This window comes from Rhinolophus sinicus, linkage group LG01 (assembly GCF_036562045.2).
Source record: "Rhinolophus sinicus isolate RSC01 linkage group LG01, ASM3656204v1, whole genome shotgun sequence".
Taxonomy (NCBI): Eukaryota; Metazoa; Chordata; class Mammalia; order Chiroptera; family Rhinolophidae; genus Rhinolophus; species Rhinolophus sinicus.
The window spans coordinates 201961318-201977746 of record NC_133751.1 but is presented as its reverse complement, the minus strand read 5'-3'; the positions used below and the strand labels follow the sequence as shown (position 1 = coordinate 201977746).

Below are 16429 nucleotides of genomic sequence, written 5' to 3'. Positions count from 1 at the left end.
AGGATAAATACTACATGATTCCGCTTACATGAAGTATCAGAAATAGTCAAACTTACAGAAGTAGAGAAAAGAACGGTGGTTGCTGGGGCTTGGGGAGGGGGAAATGGGGAATTGCTTTTCAATGGGTATAAAGTTTCAGTTATGAAAGATTAATAAGTTCTAGAGATCTGTAAACCATAGCACTTATAGTTAACAAACATGAACAAGTTTTGGGAGGTAATGGTTCGGGATGGCATTGTGGATGTATGGATAGTCCCAAACCCATGAAGATGTATACTTTAAATGTGTACAATTTTTTGTATATCAATTATATCTCAATAAATTTAAAAAAAATATAATTACTTACACGGGGGGAAACTAGCAAGAGGCAAGTCCATTTAGGTTTCTGAATTGTGAAAGGGTTCAGGAATCAGAGAAACCATTAGTACTTTTCAGGAGACAGGTTGGGAGGTGAAAAACAAAACTGGCAAAACGAAGTTCGCCAGTCAGCTAGCAGCACCCCTTCCACAGAGCCCTCATCTGGTGTTCATGTTTCATTCCTAAATGGGTCTGGACACCAAGGGGTTGCTGGATGGAATCCTTGAGAACAAACAAATACTGGGGCAGGAGCTGGGGGGAAAGTAATTCTTAAAAGAACATTGGAAGAAACACATGGAATTTAAAAAATTATCATCTTCCATAGTAGAGAGAAAATATTGGATTCATTAAAAAAAAATAAGGATGGTATAAAAAAGAAGCAACTTTTACAAAGAGTTTTTAGAAATTAAAACTATGATGGCAGAAATTTAAAAATCGCTAGGTGAAATGAATGATCTGAGAAAATTCCATAGATAATAGAGTCAAAAGAAAAAATTATGCAAGATTACTAAGAAAACAGAGACAGAAAGCTTGTTGTAGACCACCGCCCTTTGGTACCTTAATCTTCTAGCTTTCTTCAGACATTCCAGGCCGGTTATTATTCCGGACCTTTCATTGGCTGCTTCCTCTGCTTAGAACATGTCTTCAGATATTTGCATGGTGCTTTTCCTCCATTGATTCAGGAATCTCATCAAATATTCGCCTCTTAGAAAACCCCCCTGGGACCTCCTATCTAAAACAGCACTCACTCCCATTGCACTCTACCCATGGACCCCATAAGTTTTCTGTTTCTTCATATGCTTACCATGTTCAACTATTAAATTATGTATTTATTTATCCATTTGTTTATTGTTTGCTTTTCTCACAGAGCGTCATCTCCATTAGGACAGGGGACTTAGTCTGCTTGTCTTAACATTATATTCCTGCCCCTAATCAAGGACTGGGCACATGATGTTGGGAAATATTTGGGAATTACTGAGTAAAGTTTGAGAATAATATATAGGAGAATATAGTTAGAATTCTGAGCATATGAAAGGCATTCTTAAATAAGACACAAGGAGGATAACATTAATAAAGTGGAGTACATAAAATTTGTTTAAAATGTGATTTTTGAGTAAAGTGGAAAAGTGAAACGACTAAAGATTAAACATGTTTAGTACCTATAGAAATCATCTATCCACAATTCGTCAGAGGGTGGGCTGGATAGTTTGAGGCAGTCCAGAAGTCCAGTCTGTAACAATTAGACTTGCTGGACAGGATACCAAAAATACTACTTGAGAAGGGATTAGAGTTACAGAAGAAACATAGACTCCAAAGACTTAAGATGCTTCAGACAGGAGAACTTTGGGAGCTGAGGAGCTATAGTTGTTCTTTTTCCTGGGGGTATCTGCCAATTCTGGGAGCAGAGGCTGAGACTCTGGGCTTGGCCAAGACCAAAGAATTCTGCTGGGATCGAGGAAGACAGAAGAGCTTGTGATGGTAATCCCAGGCTGGAGATGAGGGGCCCCAACACACAGTCACTTTCCCCATCAAGATATTTGGTGAAGTTTGCCAGGCCAAGAAGCTAGAGAAACCATGTCAAAGGCCTCTGAAAGCAGAGCAGAATTACCTGCAGGCTCCCCATTCAGAAATGGCAATGATAATTATGAATGACTCCAGAATCTGGAGTCATTTTGTCCCCTGACAGCACTTTTTAATTCTGGACACAACTAGAGGCAGAGAATCTGGACTTGGCAGAGGGAGAGGGTTATGGCTCGAGGACAAGGAACTAACAGAACTTTTGACTGTCATGTGTGGTTGGGGGGCAAAAATTAGACACTTCAAGGAAATAAAAAAAACTTGGTTGGTATTCTCAAGAACTTTTCTTAGTTCTAAAGCTACATGAAGCAAGAAGCTAAAAAATGTGACAAAACTTTTGAAAAGCAGGGAAAACTTGAATGCAGTCTCTCAGTTGAAAGCCCTGGATGTCCTCATTTGGGATCAGGACAAACCAGAGGTATATTACATCTTATCAGAAAATGCAAACACATCTTGAGTCATTTTATGCCCTAATTTGCTTCAGGTACTCCACTTCATTACTTTATGTGCCTAGCAGAGGGAAGGGGGACACTGTCATGTGGAAGATGGCAACATCAGGAGGCTCTGTGTCTTGTGTAAACAATTCCTGGCATTCAATCAAAAAATAATGTGACAGGATTGGACTATAGGATGAAACCAAGGGAAAAAACACATCATACATGCAGATACACAGATGATCCAGAGCTTGGAGTGAGCACAGAAAAAGTATGATTATAATGCAAAAGAAAATGGATGAAAAGATGGAAAAAAATAGAAAGTTGAGCAATTCCACAAGAGAATTGAAAACCACAAAAAATAATCAAATTGACATTTTTAGACCTGATAATTACAATTTCTTAATTTAAACTCAGTGAAAAGATTTAGCAGAAGATTGGAAACAGAAAAAAGACAAAATTCATGAATTGGCTATCTACAAGACACACAGATCTATAGAAAATATCCAAGTACAGAAATTTTAAAAATGGAAAAATCCAGAAAAGCATATGAGGAATACGTGAGAAACAGCCAAAAGGTCTTATTTGGGGGACGGCAGTAGAAATATTTGAAGAGATAATAGCTAAGCATTTTACAAAATGGATAAAAGACATCAACTCACAAATTCAAGAAACTCTGAAAATCCCAGCAGCAAAACAAACAAACAAAAATCTGGACTCATTACAGCATAACTGCTAACAGAAAAATATTAAAAGCAGTCAGAGCTGCAACCAAACCTCAAGGCATAAACTGTGAAAAAAATGACAGTTAATAAAAAATCAATCACCCTAAGTTTCTGGTGTGGTGAAGCAGAATTTAAAAAATATCTCAATACTTTCAACCCCTACGTGCAATATTGCTTTCTGTTGAAGAATCTTAAACGTTGGAAAAAACACTTAAGTGTTATCAATCACTGAAGAGATGAAAACACTGTAAAGGGTTTATCGTGAAAAAGTAAAGGGGAAGGAGAAACCAGGGACTTCTGACGGTACAGAAGTCACTTTTGACTTCAGGGCATTTCCTGATCCTCAGTTTTGGCAACCTCAACGTGTGAGAGGGATAGAAACAAAGTCTGGAGTCCACGCAGGGTAGAGTTTCTAAAGGGAGTCCAGACCATCACCATCATATCTTCACAGTGAGAGTAAAGGAGAGGGGACCTTTCTGGCCGGGAATCACATTCCCAGTAAACCACTTGGGTGGCTCCAGGTTCCTTCAGACCCTGACTGTGTTTTAGAGTGTTCCCTGATGGGTAGTGCCCGCAGGCACCTTGACTTTTTAACCAGAAATCCTTGCCAAAAGCTAGTGTCTTCATTACAGGTCTAATTTCACCTCTAAATAATGTTTCTCAAATACAAGTGAGTACCCAGTAAAACAACAACAACAACAAAAAAAACCCCAGCAAAATAACCTTTGTAAACAGAGTGTGGAAAGGGAAAAATCGTGATTTTACATTGGAGAAGCCTACAAACACCACTTCAACCAAATACTGCAGGACAATAGCCATGGTTACAAGTCAGGTGGACATCTCCCCTGATGTGATGGGACATCACCTCTGTGGCATTCTTTCATAAAACCCATAACCCCAGTCAAATTATGAGAAAAATATCAAGATGGACCCAAATTGAAAGATGCTCTACAACATGCCTGACCAGTACTCTTCATATTGTCAGGGTCATGGAAAACAAGGAAAGAGTGAGAAGCTGTCACAGACCAGATAGAATAGGTGACAGGATGACTGAAGGCAATGTGGTACTCTGATTGAATCCTGGAATAGAGTGAGGACTTCAGTGGAAGAACTGGTGAAGTTAAAAATGTGGGTGGTTTAGTGAACAGGGATGTACCATTGTTGGATTTTTACGTTTGACAAACGTCCTACAATTGTGTAAGAGGATAATGTTACAGGAAGTGACAGAAACTTCTGTACTATCTTTGCAACTTTGCTGTAAATATAAAATTATTCCAAAAATAATAGTTTATTTAAAAAAAAAAACTTTGATAGTGAGAATAGTAGAAACAATAGAAAACAGGATCAGGAACACCTCGTACATTGAAAATATCACATGCCAACTATGAAACCTCTTTTATCTGTGTAAGTTTTTGTATTAAGAAAAGAAAACCTACAGGAAACATCATCTAACACTGTGCAATGAGAGGAGCTTCCCCTGTGGGATTGGGCTCAAGACACAGATGATTACCATCACTATTTGTATTCATCATAATACAGGAAATCCTGGCCAACACAGTAAGGCAAGAAAAAGAAACAGTAAATGTAAGGATTTGATGTAAAGAAACAAAACTCTCGTTATGTATACATGATGTAAATTAATATATGTATACATATATATCTTCATATAAGTCATTAGAATTATTTTTAATTTGGGAAAGTTTTGATTTATGTTTATATCTTAGTAACAAGTAGCTAGAAAGTGATTTCAAATTATGTAGATTTAATTACATAAAGATATCAGGTATCCATGAAAAAAATCTAGCAGAAGTATATGACCTCTAAGGAGGAAAATATAAATTTTCCTAGAAAATATTTTAAATTAAAAACATACACATACCATATTAATGAGATAGAAGACACAATATTATAAAGATGTCAGTTTTGTTCAAATTGATCTATAGACTGAGTGGAATCCCAAACAAAATCCCAACAAGATTTTGATAAGCTGATGTAGAGATGCAAAGGGCCAAGACACTTTGATAAAGAAAAGAGGATGGGAAGATTTACTCTACCTGATATCAAGAGTTCATATGAAGCCATTGTCACTATGACAGTGTGGCATGACACAAGGACAGGCTCTCATAGGTCAGTGGCAGAGAAGAGAGAGCACAGAAACAGACCTTGCCTATATGGCCCCTTGGGTAATGAAAAGGGTGGCACTGCAAATCAGTGGGGAAAATCATGGTTAACCAAACAATGGTGCCCTCAGAAAAACTGATAAGAATAAAGATAGATCAAACTGTAGATGAGAAGCAAGTCAGTGTCAGATAAGACGGAAAATGTGAAACATAATTCACTCAGATGAAGACTGTGCAAACCAGAGGTGAGAACTGCCCCGCTCAAGCATGAGCGAAATGGGCAGTAAAACCGTGTGAAAATGGAAGGTAAAGCAACACAGAAACCAAACTGCAGACAGAATCAATCTAAAGGAATAACCCAGAGGATGAAGAAGAAATCCCCAAATCACTTACATCGCAGTAAAACCTAAATAAATAAAGCAACAGTGTGCAGAAGATTGATATAATAACAAAACGTGGGTTAAAGTCGAGCTTGCAGAGCTGTCGAAACAAATTAAGGCCCTCCCCTCAAAAATAAACGCAATCAACTTAAAAAAAAACTGGAAATAAGAAGACACCAAAAACTACTAAAAATTAAACAATTGTCATAGAAGAAAGGTTTGCGACAACTACTGTGAGTAGAAAGCAAAAAGCTGAAGAGATGAAAGCCTTAGGTACAATAAAGCTGTGAAGGCTAAAGTTGCTCCAGTGGAAAAATAGTTTTGGCCCCAAATTAAAAAATAATACGTTTTTTAAGATATTGAACAAGAAACTTTCCCTGAAGTGAAGATGGAATTGAATCTGCCACCTTAAGAACACAGCACTATGGTTAAAGACAGTGTGCATGGAATTCACAGCTAACTTGCAGCATTATTTTAATTATTCATAATAACAAGGTGTAGGGATGATGTTAAAGAAAATTTGCCTTCATTGGTTGATGTGAGCTTTTGTCTATTTGCTTTGACTTGTTCCTGTATGTGAGGTGATTTCTGTGCTGTGATCAGGGGTTGAGTAAATTCCCCCTTTGGTCTCATTCTCCCGAGCAGGGAAGATATGGTATGAAGTTGCTTTTCTGGGTCTCATACTCCCGAGAAAGGAAGATATGGTATGAGGTTGCTTTTCTGTCCCCCCTTGGTCTCATTCTCCCAAGCACGGGAGACATGAGATGAAGTTTTCTGTTTGGTCTCATTCTCTTGAGTAAGGGCGATATGAGATGATGTTTGCTGTTCTGTCCGTGTTGTGAGGTGATGGTTACCTTAGGGTTAAAGACATTCTTGATCAGGCGTTGAGGGAATTCCCTCTATGTTCTGTCTGTTTTGCCCACATTAGCAGATGAAGTGAAGAAGTAGCTAAGTTATATCAGGACGACATGACAGATACATGCCAGGCCTTGTTGCTTATCTGGATGAATCGGCCAGATGGGCAACACTCATATCAGTAACTGCCGGACCCTCCTGGAACTGGCCACTCCTTGAGAGGGGGAGGCAGGAACAAGAAACGTGGCTCTAAGGTACATCTGAGAAACTATAGAAGACAGGCCTCAGTTGGCAGTGTAATTATTATTATTATTTCGCCATTTGGTCATTTGCCATTGGTGATTTTTGATCATTTTGAAGACTTCCAGCAACGTGCAGCTGACAACACCAGGGGATGTCCTGACTTCCAGCCTCGATCCTGGTGAGGGCTGGCTGGTTCCCGGCCTCTCCAGTGTTGTTCCCCACGCTTAGCCTTCTTGAGAACTTGCTAGCATCTAGAAGCTTGCAAGCTTCCAACTTGCTTGCAGCTTGCAGCTTGCAGCTTACAACATCAGAAGAGGTCCTAACTTCTAACAACAGCAACAACAACAACAACAACAGCAACAACAGAAACAACAACAACAGCAGCAGCAGCAGCAACATTCTTGGGAACTAGCAAACAGTGGTGTGGAAAATGCCTGAGTTTCTCTCAGCTACAGACCTGGCAACGTTTTGATTTATGACTTTCCTAGTGCTGTTCTCCCCCAGTTTGGTGAGCTTTTGACATCTACTGTAATAGTTACTATCCTCTAGAGCTTATTACTGCTTTTGGATACCTCTTATTGATGTTATTTGTGTATTTGGCCAAGTGATTTTTGATCAATAGTAAACATATGTTGAGATCTCCTAACTTATATGTATGTGTACTCCTTTGACATGACATTGTTATCAATGTATATAGTTTAGTCTTAACCACCTTTACTTTCTCACATTAACATATTCTATTAATTGCCTTTATCTTTTGCTATTACCTATTACTAAATAAATTGATTAGATATTGCTAAATAAATTAATTAGCCCCATTCTAGTGTGTGTCTCTCCTTCTTCTTTCCCCCGCTTGTCATTACACAAGGGTACGTGTATCATAAAATCAATGCTATCATTAATCTATACTCAAGCTTTAATTTAAAAAGTCACCATAAACAAAGTTAAGAGACAAGGAAAGTATATCTATAACTTTCAGAACATTTAGCAAACTATCACTTATCATCTAGAAAAGACAATCACCTCAACTGATAACACTGGCTAAAAATAAACCAGCAAACAATTCATACAAGAGGCAATCTAAGTGGCCAATAAACACAAAAAACTGTTCTCCTCCTATGTAATCAGACAATGCAAATTAACTAAGTGAATCCCTTTATCCAGCACCTTTGCAAAAATGGGTATTGGGAGATGGTTCATCTCATTGTTAGAAGAATATATTGGTTCGGCTACTCAGAAAGGCAGCTTGGCAGGCTTTACAAACAAGTATCAGTACTCTTTGCCTCAGCAATTTCTCTTTTTTGGTTAGTGACATAGACAAATACTTGTATATATGCTAAAAAGAGAGAAATATATAAATGTTGTTATCACAGCTTTTTGGTAAAAGTGAACAATAGAAAATGAACTGTCTGTCAATGAGAGAGAATGGTTTAAAAATTATGGTATATCGATTCCATGGAGTAGTATGCAGCTGTTAAAAAGAATGCAGAAGATCTATGTTTATTAAAGCGAAAAGATCTCTAATATTTTTACCATTAAAATAAGTAAAAATGCAAATGACATATGGAACATAATCCCTTTTTTTTAAAAAAAGATGCAAATTGTGTATTTTGGAAAATAAGTTATATGTGTAAATGCATAGAAAAAGATAAGGAAGGCTATGCCTGCGACCCTCTACAGGACCAGGACTTGAAGCTACAGGGGAGGGTGGTGAGTGGGACTTTTTCCCTCTATATACTTCATATTGTTTGAAATTTCATGAACAAGAATGTAAAATGTAATTCTTTGTATTAAAAATATTTTTTAATTAAGCATATTAAGTAATGTTATTTCTGAGTCATTTTACTAGAGAAAAAGGATTTCTACCCTTTTCCTCTAGTCAGAGATATAACCCAGAGAAGAAAATCAAAGTAAAAATAAAAACAGTCAGCTTGCACTAGTCTTTCATGTCTTGGTCCTTAAACTTTCTTTTACTACCTCTGATCAAGATCAGTGGAGGAAGAACCCCGACCCACGGCCAGAGATGGGACTAGGCCCAGAGCTGACCCATCCCCAGGTCACGTAGGAGACCACAGCACTCAGTGTTTGCAAACAAGTCATGTGTTTACCCTGAATTTTATATTTTCTAAAGTACCTTCTTTGAAACAACCTAGGTGAAGGTGCAGGAGGCCTGAGGAAATGAGAAGGTTCAGAGGTCACAAGAAAATAACAATCGCTGCCTCAAAAGCCTCAAAGCATCAGGCGGGACAGCAGACTGTATACGATCCTGTCAGCTGACCAGTAGTTGTAAAACAAGAGTCAAGTGGGTGTGGAAAGCTGGACTCACACTAGCAGCTGTCCTGCTGCAGTTTAAAAACCGGATTTCTCATTACATATTCCTGCATTTCATTACACTGCATGTGAGTGTTCTCATCTAAGATTAAGGTTCACATGAGTGTCTAATAACAGCCCCTAAAAGAGCAACGTGGCCAGAGAGAAAGTTAAAGGAGGGGAGATAGACTGACCTGGTGCTGAGGTCGCTGCCCCCACTGGCCATCTTCCCGCCCTGGGCCCTGCCCAGGCCTGGAGCCTGGGCCTCTGATCCCTCCGGTCTCCCCTGCCTGCGTCCAGTGAGGCCCGAGTCCTGAGCAGGAAGTCTCAACCGTCTAACTCAGAAATGGCTCCACCCAAAAGAGGAAAAGAAAAGCGAAAGTAACTTTCCGTGGGCTGTCAGACGTGTCTCCCTCCTCCTGCAGCCCCTGAATGGTCTCAGCCATCATGAGATGTAGCAGCAGGAATGGAGGACAAAGAGTGACAGTCAGAGCCTGGAAGCCAGAGGAGGACCCCAGAGGAGGAGCAGGGCCAGCTCCCAGGAGCCCCCTTGTTTGTGCAGACACCACAAACAGGATAGCAGCCTGGGCTACTGGGCCTGGAAACCTGGGAAGCAGGAGAGGCAGCGAGTGAGGAGGGACACGTGGTGGAGGACACACCAAGGGGACCAGCGTCCTAAGCTTCACCAGGAACAGCCTCATTCAGACCTCAGTAGTGGGACCGAGTCTCCAACCTGGGAGACCCTGCGGGGACAGAGGTTTGTCCCTGAGATGAGGCAGTAGAGTCCCAGACCTGAGCATTTAATGACAGCAGCAACGCTGGCCAGTGGGCCAGAGAATGGCAACCCTCAGCACCTCTGTGGATGCAGAAATGGAGAGGGAGCGGGAACCTGGGACCTCAGTGGGAAACTTAGGTCCTCATAATGTCCCTTTCTAGGAGCTAGCCCACTAACCACACCTGGTCCCCCGGCTTCCTCCCTTCTTTCTGGGGAGGCTCTCAGATTGGGAGTACAATGGGAGGGTGAGTCTGCTCCTTGTGGGCGTCCTGGGCTCATCCTGCCTGCAGAGCCCAGGGCTCTGTGCTCCTCCAAGCTCAAGTGCACAGGGACAGCGGCCTGGGGGGTGTGAGGAGGTGTGGTGGGTGGAACAGCCTGAAGCCTTGTGGTGAAGCCCAATTCTGGGGTTCAGATTTAGGGATCCTTTCTGACCACACCTGTAAGCCTTATCCCCGATCCAGCTTTAGCAGGAAGAAAGCTGGTATTTTGAACCCCATCTGCCTCACCTTTGGCCTGTTCGTTTGGAACTCAAGTGGGACAAAGGGATGCACTTTTGGAGGGCCCGCTGACATCTTAAAAGGGGTCATGCACAGGGAATATGTCTCTTTCCTTGAGCTCTCATCCACTGTGCCCTGGATGGGTAAAGGGATCATCCTCCCCTGTAATAGCATGGTGCAATTATTCCATGTGTAGCCTCGACGACACTTGGTGGCAATATTTTGGCTTTTAGGGACTAGGGTGAAGCAGAACTCCCTTCTCCCACTTAGTAGAACGTCAGTGACTGGGCTCAGGAGTGGTAAAGCTGTGGACTCCTGAGGCTTTTTACCTAGTTTGTAAGAAGCCAGAGGGATTGTTGGAGGTGAAATGTGAGTATTTTTACAGGGCACGGAGTGAATCCTTGGAAAAAAGGATGGGAAGAGGCATCTGGGCAGAGGAGGAAGACGTTCGAGTGTGAGGGTTGTGCGGCGTGAGGAAGAGAAGGGGATCATTGGGAAGTCCGTCTGGGCCACTTTCAGGAGGTCTAGGGTCATCCCTGAGAAATACCGCTGAGGAAGCCCACAGCCCTGTGCTGCCCAAGGAGGAAGGAGGCTGTCCCGCGGCCCCACGGCCGATCCCACCCGCAGTCGCCACCATCACCCAGAGCCCTTCAGTTGGAGTCCTGGACTCCACTTCTGGGAGGTGGGTGACCGACATCCACAACCGAACAAGCACTGGTTTCCCCGGTACCTTGGTTACTGCTGGACAGCACCACACTCCCTGCGCCCCACTGAAACCACCTCATGCCTCTCTCCCATGGACACCCAGCCGCAGACACAGTGTGGATACAAAGCAAGGAAGGAATCTGTTACTACTGTCACATTTCTCTTTTTAGCACCCGTGTGTCCCCATTACCTCGGGCTCTGGGTAGCCCTTTCCTCCCCAACTTGGCTCCAGCCACGCCTGCACTCCCCTCTAGTGGTCACTCGTGGTATTGCAGCCTCCTTAGACCTGGGTATCGCTGCCTGTTGAGAGAAACCGAAACAACAAACCCTACCCTCTCAAGATGGTAGCTATCTTAAACCCCTTGAAAAGTAGTAATGGAAGCGCCATCATTTCCTTCTAAATAAAGGCGAACCGACTTAAGGATTGAGTTCTGAGATAATTTCGATATTTAGCAGTTCAAAATGAGCTTATGACCTGGACAGAGAAACCCGGGTTTAAAATCCTGAGAGAGGTCCTGAGATTGTGGCCCCTCCCATCTCCTTGCAGCCCCTCTGGTTCCCAGAGGGCTTCATTTTGTCCCGGAGCCCCAAGACGAACCTGCCTCCTCCACCCTCCTGGAGACGGAGCTGCTCACCCTGCCCCTCCTGCGCCGGAGGCCTGCGTTCCTGGAGCGCACAGCAGAGAAGCATCCCCCAGGCATGATGGTTTCACTCAATAGTGGGTAATTTAAAGCAATTAAAATTGTTAAACAAGTTTCAAAAATGGATGGCATAGAATGAATTTGTGAGAGAAAATATGAGACTTCAAAGAAGTTGGGGAGTTTCATGCAGACAAGTTCAGGCAAGTCCCCCACCCCCATCTCCTTGAGGGGGGGTGGTCTCCACCTTCCTCCACCATGAGGGTTTCCAGCCTCCTCGAGATTGGAACCCGAGAGTCTTAGCTTTACCCAGTTATTACTGATTTACATGCCCAACTGCTTGACTGAGCAAGGTTGGCCTTTTCCAGGGTTCACCATGTTTAATATTCTGGGGATCCTGGTGGAATCTCTGTGTTTTTCGTGAGTCCCCATTGTGCCTGTGAGTCCACATCACTGGCAGATATGGCACCAGTCAGTACCGCATCAGACTTGCTCCATAAGGAATAAAATAAGGCTGCAGGGGTCAGCCCTGCCCCCAGGAAGGGGGAGGGATGTTTCTGGGGAATTACTAACCTAGCATCTACCCATAAGCCCAAGAGGGTCAGCTGGGCACCACAAGGAGAGGGGATGAAGGTGGGAAGCAGGCAGTTGAATGAACAATGAAGCCTTTGTAGACGTCCCACTCCTAATATTTCTACAGTCCCTCCATGCATCCATTACTAATCGTGGTGACCTGGAATGGTCCCTGGATAGTCGTGGACCTCAGGACAGCCCGGTGATGCGTGTGTGGCAAGAAAAGGTGTGCCTCTGGACGCTCATTCAGATCACCTGCACTCTCCACACAGAAGCAGCCCATTGGAAAGCAGCCTTCACTTCTTTTTGCTTGTAAGTGGGTGCTTCCATCTAGTGGAGCACCCATGGCAGGGACCTCTGAGTTGCTGAACAGAACAGAAACAGTGGGGATGGAAAATGCAACTTTGTGAAGACTCAGTGGTTGTGAGACAGGAGGTGGGATGTCGTAAGGAGGTTCCACCATGGGAAGAAGTTGGTTAAGTTGTCCCTGCACAGAAGGACTCCGAGGGATACACACACAGAAGGATGCACAGAGGACTTGGCATCCCGAGTATATTTCTAGAGTAAACAATAATATAAATGGAGCCACTTTAAAATGGAGCTGAAGCCGACATGCCAGAGGAACTGTCTTGCATGTCTTATGCCTCAAATCTTAGGAATGTTAAAACAGGGCAAAATAACATTTGGACTGGGACTAAGCAATCTTGTGTCCCAAAGAACTGTTTGCAAAGACAACAAGAAAGCAGTTATTATGACTACTGGACTGAAAATTAAAAACATCGTTTAGAATTGTCACTAGGATATATTATCTGCACCAATAGAAATGCCTGTCTTCTATTGGTATACTTGTTCCCCTGCACTTTCTCATATGTACCCATTGCCTTTGACTTCTAATTGGAACATTATTTGGGCTTCTGCCTGAATATGATTCCTGAGTAGCTATTCTTATTAATTTCAATAAATGTTTGTTGCTTGTCACTTTAAAAGTCATTTTTATTTTTAAGTTAACACTAGCAAGGCCAATGCACAGCTGCCGACCATTGTCTGGAGGTGATGTATAGGGAGGGGTGGAGCCTGTTTTACTCACAAGTGTTCTTGCTAGAAACTGTTGTGGTTGGGGAGACAGCTAGGCTCGGGCACTCCCAGGGCAGCTGTGCCCAGGGCAGAGAAAGGTCCGCATAAAGGATGAGGTGGACCTTCTTAGACCATCAGCTGTAATAGCTCTGGCCCAGGGGAAACCCAAATGCCTCTAATGAGCTTTCCCTCAGGGCCAAGTCCTGTGCTTTCCCTCTGCTTGGTGCACGTGTTTCTCATGTGTACAAATGCTGTGCCCATGGAACAAGCTGGCATCCCAGAGGGTCCCAGCACACTAGCACAGGAGAACCACACGGGTCTGGCCAGATCCTAACATGGCCCTGGGAGCACACAGGTGTGGCACTGGGGTTTTACCAGGTTCTGCTGGGTATCCTATGCCTCACCTTGGCATGAGGCTTGTCAGGAGCAGGTGGCCTCTAGGGTCTCCAGATACAGTGGCTTTATACACAGGACTACAACCATGACATTGAAGTTGAAAATTCACCCGTCTTATTTGACTTTGATCCATTATCTTGGAGCATAAAGGGAATAGAGAGAAAGTTCCCTGGAGGTCAGATGACATTCCTGCAGCTACTAACCATTTGAGAATGGCCAATGGGCTGTCTAGTAGGTGACACCCTCCCCTCTACAGAGAAGGAAGACCTCCCTGCCCTCGTCATGCATGCCGTCTATGGAGCATGGCACTCCCTCCCATGAATAATTCTAGGGGGGATTTCAGCCTGCTGAATGTGGAACCATATTTAGTGAGGGTCTCACATATATCCAAGAGCCTGGGCTGTAATAACAGTGATTTCCTTGAGCTGTGTTTGCAAGAACTAGATATTGGAAATTGTGTCCTCACCCACTGGGGTGCTTGGGCAAGTTGGGCCTAGGTTTACCACTTACCAACCATCAGACAATGGTACGGTGTAGGAACCAGGGGCTATCATGTATTTCCTGAATAAGCAAAAGTAAAGACAACCAGCCAGCTGCTGTACAATGCTCCACACTACGTGCAGTGACACAGATTTTGTGAAAACTTCAAAGAGTGGACATATCCACAGAATGCAGATTGCATGTGCCATGGGCTCAATGACTGTTCTCAGAGACCCCCAGGAGTGGTCATAGACACCAGACAAGCCAGAAGCTGGGGCCACGTCATTATACAGCTAAGACTATGTCTGGGGTCCCGAATCTTCTTCCCCATCCAGACACAGGCACCTGTGGATGGACCCTTGGAGGTGACGTCACAGATCGTGGTCCTACCTATGTCCAAACAGCGCCAGCAGAATGGAGTTGAAGATGTAAGACCAGTGTCTCAGCACAGGAGCCACCCCTTTCCCTGGACACTCCACACCCTTGTTCTCAGCTAAGATATCGGCGAGGTTACCCCGGGAGGAATCTAGAATGCACTGTTTTGTATGACCAGTGTAGACTTATTGTCCCACACGCTGTGGATTCAGGGGCAAACTTGAATGAAGATTTCAAGGAGAGAAAATCTTAGTTTTGATGGACTGTAGGAACAAGTGGTTTCATGTGTGATGAAAAATTTCAGACCAGTGGATCTGAGCAAAAGTGCGAGCTGAAGGTCTGACAAGTCTCTGATTAATTACATTGTTCGGCAGAAACAGTTTTTGTTTCTGTTTTGTTTTGGGGAGGCAGAAGTTATACTCAGACTGAGTCAGTCTTTGCCAGCAATTTACTTAGCATGGTTCACTGTGGGAATTTCACAAGCCAATAACATACAGTATAATATATCTTACTAGGCAAAATAAAGAAATAACATACACCAAACAAATGACAGATTAGTCACACTGTTGTCCCAGGGAAGGGGAAATGAAGGAATAAAGTTCAAATTTAATATGACATGTACCTTTTTATACCAGGAGGCACTCAGGAGAGTTGGCAACTAACCCAATAGCTGATTTCCAGCTGCCAAGGCAAATGTAAAAGTCCCCTGTTGCTAAGAGCACGTTGCTAAGGAACAAAGATGCCAGTGTTGGTAGGCGGGCTGATCTCTTTCATGGGGCCTCTATAACGTTTATCATCACTGTCTACAAGGAGTTCATAAACACTAGGAGTGCAAGACAGGAGCCAATGCCCCAAGGGTCTTCAGAGAGTTTTTAGGTTAGTGAATGGTTGCCTCTCCCAAACCCAAACTGTCAAATAGTCCTCACAAACTATTGAAAGTCTAAGTGTCCCCTTGCCATAGTTGCTTTCCCACAGGTTCTTATTGCTATGTCTCCAGAAGGGACTCAGCTGCTGGGTTGTTGACTACTTATCAATGACAACAGATGTACAATGGTGACATCCTGGCATGAGTTACTTCATACTTACATCAAAGCAACGTTTTTTTGTCTTTGTCATAAACAAGCAGATTAAAACAACCTCACTTAAGTAATAAACAAATGGATATGAAATCATATTAAACCAAAACACAACAACCTCAGCATCCAGGCTGGATCTAAATCTACTAAATATGCTCCTAACTGACGACTCTCACTAGAATCAGAACAGAGTCAGCTCTTCCCAGGAGGTCATTTACATGGCTTGTCGCGTCCAGCGCAACACGGGCAGTGAGGATGCGAGAAGGGGCAGCTTTGGGTTAAGTTTTAAGAAAGAAACATACAGAGACTTAATGCAGTTAAATCTCAGAAGGCCAGGGGCCTCACAGTTCTGAAAGACTGGAGCCCAGATTTGAGCCAACTGGAGGTTTTTATTGATAAGTATACAAGGGAGCAGCAGTGTTTTTGGCATGGTTTGTGAGACTCACTTATCACGTTATAGAAACAACCCAAACCAATTATGTTGATCTTCAAACAGCCAGAGCAGAAAGTCCTTGAGGTGAGGTATGCACCTCTTTTAAGGGACATATATCACATGTTGAAATTGTTTCACAGAGCTGAGCAGAGAGTTTAATCTTATCACTCTCAAGACTTTTCTCACAATTAGGTGAGAGGGAAAAGTCAGAGCCAGCAGCCGCTTTTCCCAGGCAGAGGGAAGGGGAGGCAAGGCTCCTTCCCATATTTTTCTAAGGCAGCTCATTGGGGGTCCCCACTGGGTTCCGCCTGGCTTAGGTTGTATCTCCAGTGAGGTATCTTACCCGTCTTTGGCTGCAAAGCATCTTTTGGGGCCCAGACAGAGAGACATAAGGTGTAAACAGAA

General features: G+C 43.1%; 1 protein-coding gene across 1 annotated transcript in view; it reads right to left on the bottom strand.

Moving 5' to 3' along the window:
- The window catches only part of SP100 (SP100 nuclear antigen), a 69920-nt gene extending 60567 nt beyond the window's left edge, over positions 1–9353 (bottom strand). The window contains exon 1 of the mRNA XM_074314727.1: positions 9197–9353. Coding sequence (XP_074170828.1) covers positions 9197–9228 — 32 coding nt within the window. The 5' untranslated portion in view covers positions 9229–9353. The remainder of the gene's footprint in view (positions 1–9196) is intronic.
- Positions 9354–16429: the final 7076 nt, after the last annotated feature.